This window comes from Urtica dioica, chromosome 3, assembly GCF_054948205.1.
Source record: "Urtica dioica subsp. dioica isolate 48M chromosome 3, U.dioica_male_clone48M_v1_H2, whole genome shotgun sequence".
In the NCBI taxonomy this organism is placed as follows: Eukaryota; Viridiplantae; Streptophyta; class Magnoliopsida; order Rosales; family Urticaceae; genus Urtica; species Urtica dioica.
Window position 1 is genome coordinate 4,977,290 of NC_142758.1, and position 19,147 is coordinate 4,996,436.

Genomic DNA, 19,147 nt, shown 5'->3' on the forward strand with positions numbered 1-19,147 from the left:
TGGTTTTTCAGGAGAAAGTCGGCTTATTTTCTTTCAGAAAGCTAATAAGCTTATGCTTCAACTCGCCTCTTAGTTCAGAACCAATGTCCAATTTTCGTTCAGAATCAGACTCATCGATCTGAATCTGGGTAGTTAGTTCTAGTCGAGGTAGATCTTGAGTTTCAGACTCATTTTCTTCTTCATCTTTTTCGGGGAGCGATTTCGCATCCTTCATGGTCATTAGTTGCTATTGAGCTGGTTCATGGCTCAATTTAATTCGACTCAAATAGCAAGATCGGGCAACAGATTGGTTGCCTTGAATTTCTTTCACTCCTAACGGAGTAGGGAGTCAAATGCATTGGTGGTAAGTCGACGAGACAACCCTTATGGAATGAATCCACGGTCTACCCAAAATCATGTTAAATACCGAGGAACAATCTAACATAAGACACTCGACTATCTTGTTTACGCTTCGTGAGTACATGGAGAGCTTAGTAGATCATATTCACGAAGTTGACTTTCCGTCAAATCTAGTAAGCTCTAGTGAACCCCTTTCAATCTCGAACTCATCGATGTCCATTTTCCTCGACGTGCTAAAAAACATCGATGGAACTCCCATTATCCTTGGGATTCCAAGATACTTCCCAATTTGATACGTCCAAGGTCAAGATGAGAGCATCGTCGTGAGGGCAATCCAGGACCCATGATTCATTTTCCCTGAACTCGATCAAGTGATCAGAGCAGTTAGGGGGACATCCACTAGTTTCCCCAGTTAGAGCCCGACGTTGATATGCCTTAATAGAGTTAACAGATTCATTGCAAAATTGAGATTCCCTTATTATGCAATTGATGCACTTTTTTGGGGCAGCCAACGGAGGAGGCGTTCTTTCCTCGGGGCGTCCCTTTTAACCAGGTAAAGGACCACCTCAAGGTCGTGATTCGTGGTCTCGTGGCTTGGGAGGTTCCCCTAAATTGATGCCCTCGTGCTCGCTGCATGCGAACTTTGTAGCGAGGGAGATCTTTGATCACTTTGCAATCTTTGGTCATATGACCATGATACTTGTGGTGATCAAAGAATTATCTTGGGTTCAGGTGTTTGATCGCGGGGGGAAATTATTTCCCTTTGTCATCCCCAGTGACGACATACGTAAACTGAAGCGAAAACCTCACTCTACCTCCTTGAGGTTGAAATCGGTTTCCTTGATGCTTTCTGGGTCATCATTACGTTTTAGGTGTAAATGAATGAGAATTTTGAGTAGAAGGATTTTCTTGGTTCGGAGCCGCTTTCTTAATTGCGATTTTTTTTGCAAGGGCGGCCTTCTCCTCTTCGGAAAAAGCCACTTAGCAGCCTGATGCATAGCATCTTCGATCGTGGCGGGCTGATTTACAATCAGCTCCTCACGGAACCGAGATTCGTGCGATAATGCATTCTTTAGAGCCGCGATTGCTCCCGCGTTGCTTATGCCGCGTATCACAATAGAAAAAAACTCAATTTCAAAAATCATTTCAAATAATTAATTTCAACTAATTTACACTATCCTTACTAAAATGACACAATTTGCTAACATATATGTCAACAAATGATATAATTTGTTGACATATATGTCTATAAATGACATAATTTGTATATTGTATTATAATATGTATCTTTTAACTTTTGTAATAACTTTTTTTTTTACTATGAGAGGTTTATTTTCCAAGTGATTTTGTATTGTACATTAGTGATTTGGTGATTTAAACCGTTTGTTGATATATATGTCAAGAAATCTGGGCTTACTTGACGATTTGTTGACGTATGCCAACAAGTGACATAAATATGTCAACAAACGACATGATTTGTATATTGTATATGATATGTATTTTTTAACTCTTGTAATATTTTTTTTGAATTTGAGAGGTACAATTTTTAAGTGATTTTGTATTGTATATGAATGATTTGGTGATTTAAACCGTTTGTTGATATATGTCAACAAATCTGGGCTTGTTTGGCGATTTGTTAAATATGTCAACAAATGACATAATTTGTTGACATATATGTGAACAAATGTCAACAATAAAAAGCTTGTGGATACGTTGGAATATATGTCAACAAATGACACGATTTGTTAATATACATGCCAACAAATGACATTATTTGCTCTTCAATTTTATTCCCGCCGAGTGACTAATATTTACCAAACGTTGACTGTTTAGCAATGTCAAACGTTTAAGTGGGCTATTTTACTAATTTTCTGTTAATACTTAGTATTCATCCCATCCGGAAAAGCGCTTATTCGTATTTCAAATTAATAATGTAACTAAAATGAGTGTGAAAATAAATAGTAACTGAATACTTAAAAAAGGAAACTTATTCAAATGAGGTATATCTAAGATCCATTTAAAAAATCGTGTTTAATTTATTAAAGAATCGTAAATATTAATCAAGGTTAAAAAAGAAATTTTGTGGGAGTGGATATCGTCCCCATCCACCAGGCAAGTTGGATCAAGTGGGCCCATAGCTAGTTCGGCCCAAAAGGATTGAGGATAATCACTAGTTCGGCCCAAAACTTAGTTCGTCCTAATAATCCTAGACGCAGGCGAGATCGGCCCAAGACAATAGAGAGGAATTCTTTGCTGAAGACCGAATCCCAATTCGACCCGGGCCCATAGACGTTCCTAGACGGCCCTGCCAAGTGATTTGAATGATTAATCTCATAAGAAACGGTCAAATCGCCTAAAGATGAGGATGGACACGAGATTGGAGGATTGAAGACCAGTTCTGCTCGTACACGTGTATCGATCTGAAGAAGAAGGGGAATCAGCGAGCTAGCTATAAAAGCCCACTCCGCCTTCATTTTACGACTACTGAATATTAAAGAAAGAAGTGCCATATGATTGTATCTTGATTCGCTATTAATACTTAGATTTCTTGCTCATTTATTTCATTCTTGTATGGTTTATATTCGATCATCAATAAAGAAAATTTCTTTCGCTTGTTTCTTCTATAAATTCATATTATTCATAAATTTCTTTCGGATCTCGGTTTAATCTTCATAATCGGCTCAACAAATTTCAACCTAAACTAATCAGTGCCATGTCATTAAATGGCTAGTTCCTTAAAAAGACTGAAACGTGTGCCAGATCATATGTTTGTATAGGCTTAGTTCGTTAAAAAATTCATTTTTTTTATTAATCATCATCAGATATATACCATAACCGCTGGCCTGAGGCTTAAGCCACTTAGGCAATGGATAAAGGCCCCAAATTTTTTGTGGAAATAAGGCCCAAAAAATGCCTCAAATCTAAGGAAAAAAACCCTCAAATTTTTGGAAAAATAAGCTATTATACTTAATTTCGTTTTAATATATGTTTAAAAAGCCCAATTTTTTTTTACTCTTGCCTAAGGCCACATAATAGCTCGGTCATCCATGAGCACAAGCTAACTCAATTTCTCTATTTTGTTTAATTTAATAGGATATCATAGCTCAAAAAGCACCCTAGATATTAAATTCGAAATCCAAAAGAGGAACTTTCTCGTCAGAGACAAGACTTTGTGTGGAAGCATCATTAGATATAAAGAGAAAGAGGTGTACAGTTGAAAAGATCTCAACAATCCCCTAGTCGATGCTCTCAAAAGTGGTGCGGCGGGGGATTTGGCATAAAAGGAGAGCTTCAGCGGCACCACTGAAATTCACAGAGATAATGATACATAATCACTTCTGGCCAGAGATGCCCAAAATCTAGTGATGCAAGTCGTTCTCGGCAGTGACTCCAGCGCAGTGTCCGGTGGAGTCAGCGACGAGTTTTACGAGATCACCTGTTCCTCGCCAGAGTTCAAGGGCGAATCGAGGACTGCCATTGGAATCGCCGTCGAATCTGTGTTTCGGGTCACCGTAGAAATTTCCTAGCACTAGATGTCGCGGATAAGGATTTTCTCTCCGCGTTTGAAGCAATCATGACTGAGGAGTGAATCTCACGAATGGAGACTGTGCAGTTGGAGCACCTCGCCGGAGGAGTGAAACCGATGCTTCAAAAGTTTGTGTGTTTTTTTATTGTGGCTGAATGAAAATAGAGAAAGAGTGAACGAGTGATAATGTGCGGGTGGGAAAGAAAGAAAAAAGAAAAATGAGCGTAAAAATGAATTTACACATTATGCTCATTAAATATATCTTTGCGTTCATTCGGGAGAGAGTCTGGGAGAGGATCCAATCTTGGCGGGGTCTCTATTTCTCGCAGGCCGGCAAAGAGACTCCGGTTAAGGCGGTTCTCCAAGCTATCCCTACCTATGTGGCGAGCTGCTTCCGTCTTCCCCAAGGACTCATAGATGGGATTCACAAAGCCATCGCGAGTTTCTGGTGGGGGGACACATGCCAGAATAAGAAGATTCACTGGTGTAAGTGGTCGGAGCTCACGAGACACAAGTCAGACGGTGGTCTTGCGTTCCGGGATATCGGGGACTTTAACAAGGCCCTTCTTGCCAAGAGTGTGTGGAGCCTCATCCGTCGGCCGGGAAGTTTTGTGGGGCGCGTTTTCAAGCAGAGCTATTTTCCGAATCGTGATATCCTTGATGCTACTTGCGGGTCTACGAGGTCCTTCATTTGGAGGAGTCTTTGTTGGGGAAAGGAGCTCATCCTTCGGGGGTCTAGATGGGTGATTGGGGATGGAGAGTCTACATCGGTCTCTGGGGGTGGGTGGCTCCCCAGGCTTCCGAGATTCAGAATTAGCGATGCGGCTTCTATACCGGAGGAAATGCGGGTCTCCGAGCTTAAGGATTCCAGCGGTGCCTGGAATATCCCCTTATTACGGCAATGTTCTGTCCCGAGGACGTGGAGGCTATTCTAAGCATACCGGAAAGCCGTGGTGGTGGTCCGGATATGTTACGATGGCATTTTACCAAGGACGGCGATTATTCAGTGCGGAGTGGTTATCGGGTGGCGATGGAGGCGAAAGTGATGGAGGGCCCTTCTAGTAAATCCGGGAATATGGAGTGGTGGAACAAGATGTGGGGGCTTAATATTCCCCCCAAAGTCAAGTCCTTCCTGTGGCGGTTGTGTAGAGGCTGGATCCCGACGAGGTCTCTCCTCCGACACCGCCATATTACCTTTGATGACAGGTGCCCGGTGTGCAATACGGGAGGGGAAACTATCTTTCACGCTTTTTGGGGCTGCTCTTGGGCTAAGAAGGTGTGGAAGCTTGGTGGGTTTAAAGATATTGTTCGGTGCTTTCGGGGCGACGACACAATTGGTTTGCTCCTCCTTGCTTCGACGAAATTGAAGGTACGCTCCCTTGAACTCTTTCTTACTATTTTATGGGAATTATGGAATCACAGGAATGATATATGCTCCGGGCGAAAGGTGTGGACACCAGACGCCCTCATAGAATGGTCGGTTTTGTTCCTTCGTGATTACCAAGAAGCGTGCGGGGGGCAGAAGGGAGAACGGGAGGCAGCCCCGCCGAGACAGTGGAAACCTCCCCAGGAAGACAAAGTGGCAATCTCGGTGGATGCCGCAGTCCACTCGGATGAGGGCCGGATTGGGCTTGGGGCAATCGCGCGAAATGCGAGGGGGGAGATTCTTGGTTCAGAAACGACAGTTATTCAGCTCGGTCTCTCGCCCCAATTGTCAGAAGCTTCGGCTGTGCTCCAAGGTATGATTTTTGCGCGGGATATGGGGTGGCCACATGTCATCGTTCAATCGGATGGCCTTGAGGTGATATCGGCGCTCCAAAGACGTGAGGTGCCGGTTACGGAACTAGGTACTATTATAAAAGATATTACTCTTCTCCTCCCTAGTTTCGATAGCTTGAATTTTGATTTTCATACAAGGGATTGTAATAAGGCTGCCCATGTTCTAGCTAGTTGTGCTTTTAATTTTGATCTGGGCGTCAGGTGGTTGGGATCGGCCCCTCCTAATGTTGTTCAAGAGGCCGTGAACGACCTCCGTAGTTTTAGTCCTTGATGTAACCACGGTATTCCTCCACCACTTAAGTGAGGGTTTTTAATAATATTTTCCGTGGTGCCGGCCACGTTTTAAAAAAAAAAATAGATTTTGACCAAATTATATAGAATATTTTTTTTTTGACCAAAGAATATTTTTGTTATGAATAGATCTGTCCATTTCCCCAACAAAATTTCCTTATTTCCTTATTTTTGTTATGAAGAGCATTTGGGCTTTTGGCCCAAATACTAAACGAAACCTACACAGAATCCAAAAGTAAACAGACAGGCTTCTAAGCAGGAAAAAAAAAAAAAAAATTCACAAACAAATAAAAAAACTGAACACAGAAACTGCGTATTTCACATAGAACTAGAGTCTCTTCGCTCATCCCCGCTTCGTCTCCTGGACTCTCGCACATTCTTTCGCGTCTCTAACTCTTAAATGTCCGCGTAGAAGTCCAGAGCTTCACGGCGATAATCGAACTCTGTAATTGCTCAGTTTCTTGTCCCATTTTCACATTTGGCTCGTCCAAATTAGTCTACAATTGCCCCAAGTTCCAATCTTTCATTTCTAGCTCGCTTTAACTTTCTCTTTTGCGTTTGGTTTTGAACTCTGGAAAGATTTTAAATTTTTGCTTAAGTTTTTTCAATTCGGAATCTAATATAATTTCGTTTATTGTGCATGTTTTGTGATATGATAATGCATCCCGTTTATTTCTCGGAACGCAAATTCTTTGCGCTATAAGAAAACAGTTTTGTAGGGTTTTATTAGCAAAAAACTGTTAAGCGTATCTCTTTAAAACCAGAACTTGCTAAAGTTCAATTGGTACGAAGCAATTTAAACTAATGAAACTATTTTTCGCAGTTTTGTGGGGTTTGAGAAGAAGCCGAAATGTATCTGAGGCGGATAAAGTGTAGGAATCAGATACGCCGGGCATTTCAGCCTTCAAAATATTGGTCAAGGCCGTCCTGTGTAAATGGCGGTTTTTCTCAATATTCGATCGGCAGAGTGGTTTCAGGAGACAAGTTCACACAAAATAGTAGTTTGGTTAGAGGACATCTCACATCTAGAAGTATTGCATCGACTTGCAATCGGAACCTTGTAAATGGTGCCCAGTTGCGAGCTTATAGTTCGGAAGGCGACGGAAAAAGTGCGAGTGGGAACGATCATGTGCCTGTAAAGGAGGAGATTAGTTTCGGTAAAGGAAAAAGTTGTCAAGAAGCAGCTAAAGAAGGTGCAGGAAATTCTGATGCACATGCTCGGCTCGGGGAACAAGATCAGAGAGAATGGCTTGCGAACGAGAAGCTTTCCGCTGAGGGTAGAAAGAAGGAGTCGCCTTTCTTGACTAGACGTGAGAAGTTTAAGAATGAGTTCTTGCGGAGAGTTATTCCCTGGGAGAAGATAACGGTCTCATGGGACACATTTCCTTACTTCTTTCAGTAATTACTTTCAACTCGTTTTCCCTCTATTGTTTGTTTGGTTCTGCCTATGAAGTTTGCTAAATTATCATTATCATTATCTTGCCAGTGAACACACCAAAAATATTTTGGTGGAATGCGCTGCTTCCCACTTGAAACACAAACGATTCACTGCTTCTTATGGTGCACGATTGGAATCTTCGAGTGGGAGAATACTGCTCCAGAGTGCACCAGGTTCGTATTGATTCTGATGCAGGTTTATCAACTTTCAGTGAGCTTTTTCCAGCTATCTCTTTATTTGCTAATATAATTGTCCACAGGCACCGAGCTTTACCGTGAAAGACTAGTCAAGGCCCTTTCGAGAGATTTACAAGTTCCTCTTCTGGTGTTGGATAGCAGTGTGCTTGCCCCTTTTGTAAGGCTAATGCAATGAGCATAATTGAGCGTATCAAGAAGATTTTTGAGATAAAAATTCGAATTTCTTAAAGAGCGAAGTGGTTATGTTAAATTTACTGTTTGGTATAGGATTTTGGTGATGAATACCAGTTAGAGAGTGAGTCGGATGATGATACGATTGAACTTGAGGAAATATCTTCGGAATCAGAGGCCGATGATGAACATGAGGCGGGTAATGAAGAGGAATGGACTAGTGAGGCCAAGTCAGATGGTACCGATAATGATGAAGTTGATTTGGAGGCAGTTGCAGACGCGGCCATTAAGAAGCTTATTCCCTGCAGTATTGAAAATTTTGAGAAGGTATAATTTTACCAGGTCTTCTTATGCGAAAACTTCTTAGATATTGAGTGGATTATGATGTTATTTGACATAATTATCGAAACAATTTAGTAAAAGGCGATTATATTGCATGCATCAGTGACGTAGCTGTGAATTTGTAAAACTTTAGGTTTCATTTATCTCTTCCTTGCATGTTCTTAGTACTAATTAGAATTGTCTGGTATTACAATAATAATAGGATTAGAATCATATGATATTTCTTGCAACAAAAAAGTAATTGGAAGAAATACTATTGACTGTTATATATTTTATTTATAAATGCTTGTGAATCAGAATCTTCGTGGAGCATCTGCTAGTGTTTCTGGGTCTTCAGATGTGGATTCTACTAAATCCCAACGGGCGCTGAGGAGAGGTAAAACATCTGAATAATTTATATGATGTTGAACTAATAAATTGTGCATTAATGCTGTTCATTCTGTGTCAATAATTTGTTATAGAAAAAGTGTCAGTAACATGGTTTAGTCAGTAAAGTTATATTTATATTTCCAATTTACTAACATATTATGCATTTTCACATGACTTCATAACATCTCCACTTCGTCATATATATATATATAGTAACTTTGGTAAATCATTACCGTTAATAATTTTAATTTTCACGTGTAATTGAGGATACTCACCCATTTCATATATTTGTTTTTATTTATTTATTATGCAAGCAGTCTCTTTCCCCCCCCCCCCCCCCCAAAAAAACATTTTCTTGTTACTCACAGTTCTTCTCACGTATTTCAAGGTGATCGAGTGAAATACGTAGGGCCTTCCGAGTACGTTGAAGCTGATAACAGGTCATGCAGCGAACCTTGATTTTATCTCTCATTTGGATTATTTATATTTTATGTGCTGTCAAAATCATAGATCTTGTTGAATCTTCTTTCATGATGTTTGATGTCATTGTCAAAAGCATATGAAAGAACTAGCTTTAGCATGAGAGCATTTAAATAACTATTTATTTTAATGAGCATTAGAAGTAGAGCTTATATTGCTCAGAGATATCAAGTATTGACTAATGTAGTGGGCAAATTGCTCCGTCTTATGGCCAGTTGGGTGCTTCATGGGGTGTAGAGAGTTGATAATCCTAACGTTTTGATAGTAACAACAATAACAGCTCTAATATGTTTTTATTTATTTATTTTTGGGTTGTGTTTTGTAAAATAAAGCTGCTGAAGTGGCACAATAAGTTTTTGAGAAAAAATGTTTAGCTTCTTTCTTACTTGTTATTTAACTTGCAAATAGTTCATTTTCTTCTTCAGTTGTATTAAGTTTCAGATCAACCATGATTGATTTCTTCTGATTTTGTTTCTTTTGACTTCTGTGTTAGTTTTACTGGCACTTTCTTTATTGAGCTCTTGTGCTTTTGATTTGTGCCGATTTTTGCATCTTTTTCGATGAAGAACATTTGTGTTTTTAGAGAAATATCACCTGTTTTAGAAATTTGTGGGCAGGGTTTAGAACTCTTGCTAGCAATGAAAACTTGCTTTAATAAGATATGGAAGTGAATTTTTTACTAGCCTGCTCTTCTGTGTGGTGCTTAATTATTAGAGTCAATGCCGGCATCTAAAATTGAGGATATCAACAGTCCATGGTTTATGTGCAATGCAATTGGAAATCTTTTGTTGTTTCTTTATGGTTCTTAGATTCCCGGAAGTCGAAAGTTGCTCATTTCGATTGCCGATTCTTGTGAAACAAAAAGGTTGAGTTGGTTGTAGTAATACCTTATTCATTACTTCAGATATATAGCAATAACATAAATTTGGTATGCATAGCTTCTGTAATGGTTGACTTTGCTGGGTTGGAGTTATTATTCAGGAAAGCTATAGTTCTATCTTCCTGGATATGGATAATGAATAAGGGTCCCATAGCATTGTGAAAGTCAGTGGCTTATTTATATCAGGAACATTCAGATTGAGAAATACGCTAGAATAAGATAAAAGTCCTGTGATTCCTCATCATATTTTGAAATGTCATGATCTCGTCTTCTTCCATTGTGGGCGCCATCTAATTAAGTGATAAAGTTTCTTTTTATGGATTGTGTTGATCTAGTTGTCATTAGATGATGTAGCATTTGAAGAGCGTTTTAAAGGATTTTTCCATTGCTGTAGCCATCGGTTTCTGTTTTTTCTTACGTATTACAATGAGGATATCCTATGCTCTACTTCTAGTGTTTAGAGCATTCAAGTGAACAAATAATTTATTTTTCGTATAAATATGATGACATGGAAGTCGAATTAGTCCAAGTCGAATTAGTTATCATTTTAATTTGATGTCCGGATGTTGCTTTTCTCCTTTTACTTCAGTACATGATATATCAATGTTGAGCTTTAGTCCTTGCATATTTCTGCTTTTGATGTGAAATGCAGTTTCTATATAAGTGATTATTTTATCTGACGGTACTGCCTACGGCTATGCCGTTTCAATCAATAAAAGATCAGAGTTTCTTTTAAAAAATAATTATTTTATCTGACTTATTTAATGACAACGTACTACATATTTTTTCTCCACTGGGGTATCATATTCTCTTTATGGTTTTGTCAACATATTCACTTCAACACTAATCCTTATCAGGTCATATGCTGTGTGATGAGAGTAGCTTAGATAGCTCTTCTTCTGGGATTGTGTTCTGGATTGATGCTTATTTATCACTTTTCGGGTTTGTAGGAGCGTACAAACACAATACACTTCATGTTATTTTGGACTATTTGGTTAAAATATTTATAGTAAAGCGAATTCTAAATGATTTTACTGGCATTTGACATAACAGAAACTTGTAGTAATCTTCTTTGAGGTCGTTTATGGTCTGTCCTAAACTTTTTGGCGTCATTTCATCCCATCATGTCTCTGGGCTCACCTACACCTGACATTGACACACATAATGCCCAACTGATGGTCCAATAAATGCTTATACCAAAATTCCTTTAAGGTGGGTCTGTGATCTGCCTAGATGGGAGAAGAAAAACTCGCTGTCATGTACTCAAAATATTCTAAAAACTGATTGTTGTAGGAGCCAACGCTGGAACCTTCTGTTATAGTCTCTAAAGAAAATGAAAAAAAGAGCTATTATAGAAAACTGCTAGGATCACATAATACAAAGCATTTAGAGTTTGGAGGGGATAATTTGTGGTTCTTCCTTGCTGAATCATCGACGTCATAAACTGTTGATGGCAAGGAAAAAATTAAAGAATTTTCTCAAGAGAGTCCCATTCTTTTTTTCTCTCATGACAATGCATTTGCATGTCGGATACATACTTTCTATTCGCTTTACTGCTGAGAACAAACGAGTAAATTTTCAAATATTTATTTATTTCATTAATTATAAAACTTATACTAATTGCTATAAGGTTCTGGGGTTTGCAATATGGTGCATTATTTCTGGGAAACTTAGGGATGTGATCTGCTCTGATTTTGTGATGTGCTGTGTAGTTTTTGGCTTGTCCTCTATAGCGGTTGCATGTTTCTTCATCTGCTAGTTTATAGAATGTTGGAATTTTTCTCTTTGGATTATTTGTAAGGTTAGAAACAAATTCTTCGCTGTTGTACCCAACATTTGTTTTATCCTTGTCCATGATTCTTTTGAACTTGCTTTATTCCCACTGAATCACCTTGTATCAATGTTTTATCCTTGTTTTATGGAAGTGTATGCTATGAATTGTGATTGAGAATGATGGGAGTGTATGAAGTACATTAACATGGAGACAGGACCTAGGCCACTAGTTTGTTTCAGTTCCGAATTTACCCTGCTGTTTTAGCGAGTTCTATTGCCTGTGAATTTCACCCTGTCTCATTTGTGAGTTTACTGTTCCAACGGTAGAAAACGATGTGTATATATATAATACAATTTGATGCGCTTGGGTTTGTTCATGATCAATTAAGTGCCACATGGAATGTTGTGGATATAGTAAGCTTTTTGAATTGATTTTGTGCATGAAAAACTCTTTCAGTAGTTTCTGACTTTATTGTTACATTCTGTAGAACTTTGTCAAAGGGCACACGTGGGGAGGTATATGAGGTGAACGGAGATCGAGCTGCGGTAATTTTGGAAATGAGTGATGAAAAAATTGATGATGTTAGTAAGGGAGACAACGAAGAGAAGAAACATGATAAACCACGGGTCTATTGGATCGATGGTATCATTTCTTCTAGAAAGAGCTAGTTTAGCAAACAGATTTTAATGTCTTCTTCTGCACACGTTTATCATTTTGTTCCCGTCATGATTTTGGAAGAAGCCATAACATTTCGTTTTCGTTGCAGAACCTATTTAGTTTCTACACCGCGACTTCATATATTTTGCTTTCTAATTATGTTTTAAATAATATACTACTATTACTATTTGTATTTTATATTTTTCCCTGATCTTCTGTGGTAGCCTGTTCTAATACTGGTAGCTGAGTTTGTTATAAAAGTATCCGTAAAGGAAAAATAAGTATCATAATGTTTGAAAGATAGTTTTGAAAAGAGTATGCTTTTCTTCTTGAGTAGTTTTTAGGATGAAAAACAAGAAAACGAGTATAACAAAATTGACAAAAGGTGTCCTTGGCTTACAGTTTCGGATATTGAGCATGATCTTGACACCCAGGCTGAGGACTGCTATATTGCGATGGAGGCATTATCTGAGGTATGTGCTTGTCGTTGACAATAATTTTACTGGTAGTCCCTTTCTGTTCTTATTTTATTCGTATGCCTGAGCCTAGTTTTGAGACACTTGAACCTAAGGTTTATATTGTGAAACAGAAATATTTTATTTTATATATTCTGAACTGGGCCTATTGGTCTCTTTTTTTGGTTTTATGGATCTAATTTGAGAATGCCACAATTGAAACGAATGACCAAATTTCGCTTTGCTGGCAGGTCTTGCATGCAATGCAACCAGTTGTGGTTTATTTTCCGGACTTGTCTCAATGGTTATCTAGGGCAGTTCCAAAATCGAAGTGGAAGGAATTTGTCGCGAAGGTGGAAGAAATTTTCAACCAGTTATCGGGTCCTGTTGTTCTGATTTGTGGGCAAAATAAAGTTGAATCTGAAACTAAGGAGAAAGAAAAATACGTAAGCTTTTAGAATTATTATCTTAACAATGTGTTTCTGTTTCTGATAATTTGCAAACGTAGTCTAATCGTTTCTGTTACACAACATACTACTTGACAGCCTGTGATACTCCCAAATTTTGGTCGTCTTGCTAAGCTGGTAATACTCTTCATCTTGATATCATACTCTGTCGACTTTAATGATTAGTATTTAAATTTTTTTTATTATAAAATGATAATTCTGAGCGTAAACTTGGCGGAGTCTACGTGTTTCATTTAGTGATAGATTAACCTTGGAAAATACTTCATAATTTTATTACTTAAGTCATAGATGGATAATAAAAAATTTGGTTTCGAAAGTTTTTTGTTCCCGTGTCATGTGAATTAATTTCTGCTGCGCATATTGTCAAAGTATTTCTTTCTATATACCGTTCTGATGAAGACATGGAATGTGTTATCTATAGTTCTGCTGTATTTCCATCTTAGATATATTAAAAAATTTACTTGTTTTCCAGCCTCTATCTTTGAGGCGTCTTACTGAGGGATTGAAAGGAGCAAAGAGTTCAGGCGACGAAGGGATGTATAAGCTCTTTACAAATGTTCTTAATGTATATCCTCCTAAGGTAAAGTTCTACCACCTCTTCGTCTACAATAAAGGTCTTCCTCTGTTATGAGGAACTTATTATGTTAAACTTTATTGCTTTTGATTAAGATTCAAAATTTCTCTTCATGAAAATCATAGTTTGTTTCATGCTGTTTTTTTTTTCTTTCGTTTTAATATTTATTTAGGAGGAAGATGTCCTTCAAACATTCCACAAACAGGTGGAGGAAGACAGAAGAGTCATCATATTGCGTAGCAATTTAAATGAATTAAACAAGGTGTGTAATAAATTGGAGTTTTTTTAGGATTTCAAAATATGAAGTAGGCGAGTTTATGTGATCCAAACGCTTCTGCACATTTCTGATAACTGAAATTTGTACGGTTTATAAGATAAACGAGTTTTCAGATTGGTTACTTTATGTTATATTTCATTTCAGGTTCTCGAGGAACATCAACTATCATGTGTGGATTTATTGCACGTATGCAGTGACGGTGTGGTCTTAACAAAGCAAAGTAAGAATTATGTCGTGAACTTCGTACCAACACTGAGTTAGGGGCCAGTATTGTTATGCATTAGATATAAATGTGAAGATAGATATTAATAATTAGTTAGGGGTTAGTATGGTAATATGATAAGTTGTAATAGAGTATAATTAGAAGAGAATGAGGGGAGAAATTATATCAAATCCATTGTATTTGTGAATTCCTGAAAAAGGATTTTGGAGAGCCCCGGGTCTCTACAATTACCCGGAGATTCGATCAACACTATCAAAGTTCACAACAAATTCATAGCATCTTAGACTATTATGCTATTACTCCTATTTTTTCTTCTAGGTTTGTTTTTAAATTAAATTTTATTAGTAACAGTATTGAATATTTCAAAAAGCTAATCATCCAAAATTTTGCTTTGGTGAAATTTTTTCTTTCTTAGCTGAATGGTTGGATTCGTTGAGATGAGTTGGTGGATAATGAGAATCCCTTTGAGATTCACTAATCTCATTGATGAGTTGATTAGGGAAATTACAATGCTGGCTCTATTTTACCCGTTGAATCAGTCCATGAAAGATCCCTGAATCTTTTATTTGTAGATTCTTTTCTAACAAATCTACTTCAATAATTAAGTTAGTATTAACCGACCCCCATGCTTCATTGGAAAAGATGACCTGTTTTATAAATGTATATGTAGATATTTTGGTGACGGGTTTGTGAAAATAAAAAACAGACTGGTTGGTTGGTCCATAAATGGCGAAGTAAACATAACCTTGGAAGGAACCATTAGATCTAGAAGACATAATCAAATATTCTTTTTTGGTTTTGACGTTTACTGTATATCTATGGCCTAATGGTTTTTACTTTGTTTTGCAGAAGCTGAGAAAGTTGTTGGTTGGGCCAAAAGTCATTACTTATCAACTTGTCCGCTACCTTCCGTCAAAGGGGAAAGGTTATTCATACCTCGTGAAAGGTAATCATTATTTATTTATTTGCACCATCTTCTGCTTCAACACTGTTTGCACAGTCTTGAAACTTTGATTGTTGAGTTTTCTAATGCTTGGTTATTTGTAAAAGCCTCGAACTTGCAATTTTGAGAATGAAGGAGCAAGAAGCTATATCTCGGAAGCCCTCACAGAGTTTAAAGGCAAGTCTCTTTATTTTTCTGTAGACCAGCTGCATCTTGTAATTGAAATTTGTTTCAATTAATTTTTTTTAAGGCAATAATACCTTTATATATGTATATACATATATATATATATATACATATATACATACATAAATGTATGTATATATGTATATATATATTATGTATATATATATATTGACAGAGGCCAATATATGCTTATGTCCTTAAATTAAGCAAAGGTGAAAAAAATTTGATTTAACAATTAGGGTACTCTAGTTTGATATATATTGCAAAGTAGCCTATTTGAGTTTCAAAATTTCAAAATCCCACGGTTATGGAGGAAAACCACTGCTACACCGAATCAAATCAAATCAACTAAACAAAAAAATAAAATAATAACCCATTCAAAACTTCAAACCCTTAATGATGATTTACCTATGTTAAAAACAGTTTATCAAGTTACATATTGGTTTTAAAAAAAAAAAACATTAAGTCGTATATTGGTTAATATCAATTCCAATTATTTATATTTTTTTTAAAATATAAGGATAGATTAGGAATGCAATTTTCGAATTAATTGCTACATCATAAAAAAATTGGCTATTTTGTTCAAAATCCTTAAACGTTAGCTACTTTACAAACGTTCCAAGTGGCTTAATCCGTGTATTTTTTCTAACAATTAAGGATTACATTCATAAGTTACCACTATATTTCGCTACTTGTAACAAGAAAAACTTTTGATGAGTGACACCGAAGCACGTCCTAATTGTACAAATCGTAGCAGAGTCTTGCAAAGGATGAGTACGAGAGCAACTTTGTTTCATCCGTGGTTCCTCCTGGTGAAATTGGTGTTAAGTTCGACGACATAGGCGCTCTTGAAAATGTAAAGGGAGCCTTGCAAGAACTGGCTATTCTTCCAATGAAGCGACCAGAACTTTTTTCTCATGGGAACTTGTTACGCGTATGATATCTCGAGTTCCTAAGTCCTTTTGTTTGTTGATCTAAGATGAAATTCCTTCTAACTATGCGAATGCTTAACCAGCCTTGCAAAGGGATATTACTTTTTGGGCCTCCTGGGACTGGGAAAACCCTTCTTGCTAAGGCACTTGCTACAGAAGCTGGTGCTAACTTTATAAGTATAACTGGTTCAGCACTCACTTCCAAGGTAAACATTTTATACTTGTATCTTAGACAGTTCCTTTGAATTTCCTTAGTTACTTTAAATCACTTTTAAATATATATAATATTTATATTTTTTTTAACTAATGATCGACTGTTTTTATTTTCGTTGGCTCTCAGTGGTTCGGTGACGCAGAAAAGCTGACAAAAGCGCTCTTTTCTTTTGCTGGAAAGCTTGCCCCGGTCATTATATTTGTTGATGAGGCATGCTCTTTATCTCCCTTATCTTTAATACGTCACGATACGAATTTTCTTTTTCTTACTGCTAGATACTTGAGATTGATTTTACCTCACTTGGTAATTTAATAGATTATCGATCGGAACTTGAAATGTGGGATATTTTTTAACCATTAAGGGTATTAATATTACAAATATTCAAATGGAACCTGGCAAAACGTAGCACCTTTTAGAGAATGCCATCTTTTTATATTCTGAGTGTTCACATTGGACTTTGTATAGATTGACAGTTTGCTAGGAGCTCGTGGTGGATCTTTTGAGCACGAGGCGACTAGAAGAATGAGAAACGAATTCATGGCCGCTTGGGATGGATTGAGATCGAAAGACAGTCAACGAATCCTGATTCTTGGGGCAACAAATCGGCCCTTTGATCTTGATGACGCAGTGATTCGACGCTTGCCAAGAAGGTTCCAACTCTGAATGCTTTTGTGGTCTTGTAGAAAATAAATATTTATGTTTTTTTTTTTTTTTTTTTTTTGCCAGGTAGGTTCTGTTTGTTCTGTGCATGTTTCAAGAATGCACAAGTTGTTGGAGACGCGTAAGATATATTTACAACAGATATTAGACAGGATCCTAAGTTTTTGCTGCTTCGTGTAGGATATACGTAGACTTACCTGATGCTGAAAACCGCTTGAAGATTTTGAGAATTTTTCTTGCGAAAGAGAATTTAGATCCGGAGTTCAAATACGAGAAACTAGCTTCAGCAACTGAAGGATACTCCGGGAGTGATTTGAAGGTCAAATCCCTAAAAATGTCTTTCATTTTTTTTTTCTATGATTGCTCGCACATTAAAAAAATGCTCACTGTATCCTCTTCTTTTTTCAGAACCTCTGTATTGCTGCGGCATATAGACCAGTCCAGGAGCTTCTAGAGGAAGAAAAGAAGGTACGTCCGTAAACTATTTTTTAAAATCTATAAATTATATAACACTGTTAGACACTCATGGTGTCACTGTCCTGATGTGCATGAACCTACCAGCTTTTCGATTTCAGTTTAATATCACGAACTCAAAACACACTAATTACGTAATTTCCTCTGCAAGCGTAGGTGGATAATGAAATTAAGTATGAGTAAAAATTTTGGCTTCTGGTTCTAGGCATTCAGCGATTTTAATTCTCTATGGCAGGTTGGGAAGGAGGGTGTAGCCCCAACACTAAGGCGGCTTAATCTTGCTGATTTCATTCAGTCGAAAGCCAAGGTAAAAGAAAAAAAAAATCGCTTAAATTTAACTTGCACTGCTGTGTGGCCTATCCATTTTCATGTCAGATATGATGTGTCTTTGTTCTATGATTTTGTCAGACCAAAGTCGGGTAAATTAGTAATTTATATATTTAATTTCTTTTTACGTATTATATTGTATATTAGTCTGAATAAGTCATTAGGGTTAGGAGGAGAGTTATTGAGTTTTATTTATTGTTTCCCATCTTCGGATGGTGGTATGATTTCAATAAAAAAAATTCGGTTTTTTTTTTTTTTTTTTTTTTTTTATTTAATGTAAGAGGAGGAAATTCTTCTGATTGGGGGTATGATTTCAATATAAAAAAATTCGGTTTCTTTGAAAAACATATATGCAATTTAATGTCAGAGGAGGAAATGGTTTAATTTATTTTCTGTATATCTTTCTACTTGAGCATGACAATTTCTTTGAATAGTGTGTTCTGTATTATTTGTGGATTTTTTAACATTTTTTTTTATAGGTTGGGCCATCACTCGCATATGATGCTACAACTATGAATGAGCTTCGGAAATGGAATGAACAATATGGTGAAGGTGGAAGCAGGCAAAAATCACGATTTGGATTTGTGAATCAATAACCTTTCAGGCTCTACAATTAGTCCTTTTTCCTTTAGGGAAACGAAAAAGTAACACATATGAAGTCCAAAGCGTAGGGGTATTTTTGGGAAAAAAAAATTACTCGCATTTTTGGATGGCTGAAAAAAGAGGACCTTTTAAAGAAAAGCCTTGGTAGTTAATATTGGTGCGCTCTGGAAATTTTTTTACTCTCTTTTCCAGTATCCTGTAAATTAATATTCTTGTTTTGCATTGTTAGTTTCTTAGTTTTATTGATACTGGATGTAGACTATTTCTTAATACATAAAGAAATATTAATTTTAATGTGCTATAAATTCATAGTGCATCTAAGCTATATACACACTCAAGTCTTCAACATGTGAGCGAAGTTCTAATGAGAATATCGAAATTTAATCGTTATCATTTGATTTGATCAAGTCCCTACTATCAAAGTTAGTACATGAATTGTTTTGATGAGAAGAACTTTGATATTTCTTTGATATGAAACCGACGGGAGTTCTTCTCATGAGTTTGAATTCATAGTTGATATTTCTTTGCTTATCGAATCAAGCAATGAAAATGAGTTGGAAGTTCGTATA

General features: G+C 37.0%; 1 protein-coding gene across 1 annotated transcript; it reads left to right on the top strand.

The window, feature by feature from the left end:
• Window positions 1-6,201: 6,201 nt before the first annotated feature.
• Window positions 6,202-18,968, top strand: LOC149402189 (P-loop containing nucleoside triphosphate hydrolases superfamily protein). Its single transcript, XM_089609147.1, has 24 exons — window positions 6,202-6,380; window positions 6,759-7,333; window positions 7,422-7,546; window positions 7,633-7,727; window positions 7,838-8,068; window positions 8,381-8,459; window positions 8,841-8,892; window positions 12,074-12,228; window positions 12,646-12,716; window positions 12,950-13,144; window positions 13,244-13,282; window positions 13,638-13,745; window positions 13,912-14,001; window positions 14,161-14,236; window positions 15,089-15,185; window positions 15,290-15,359; window positions 16,126-16,302; window positions 16,384-16,506; window positions 16,641-16,724; window positions 16,980-17,164; window positions 17,355-17,493; window positions 17,583-17,642; window positions 17,884-17,955; window positions 18,455-18,968. The coding sequence occupies exons 2-24, from the start codon at window positions 6,786-6,788 to the stop codon at window positions 18,569-18,571; spliced, it is 2,988 nt and encodes a 995-aa protein (XP_089465273.1). The 5' UTR covers window positions 6,202-6,380; window positions 6,759-6,785; the 3' UTR covers window positions 18,572-18,968.
• The last annotated feature ends 179 nt before the right edge of the window (window positions 18,969-19,147 follow it).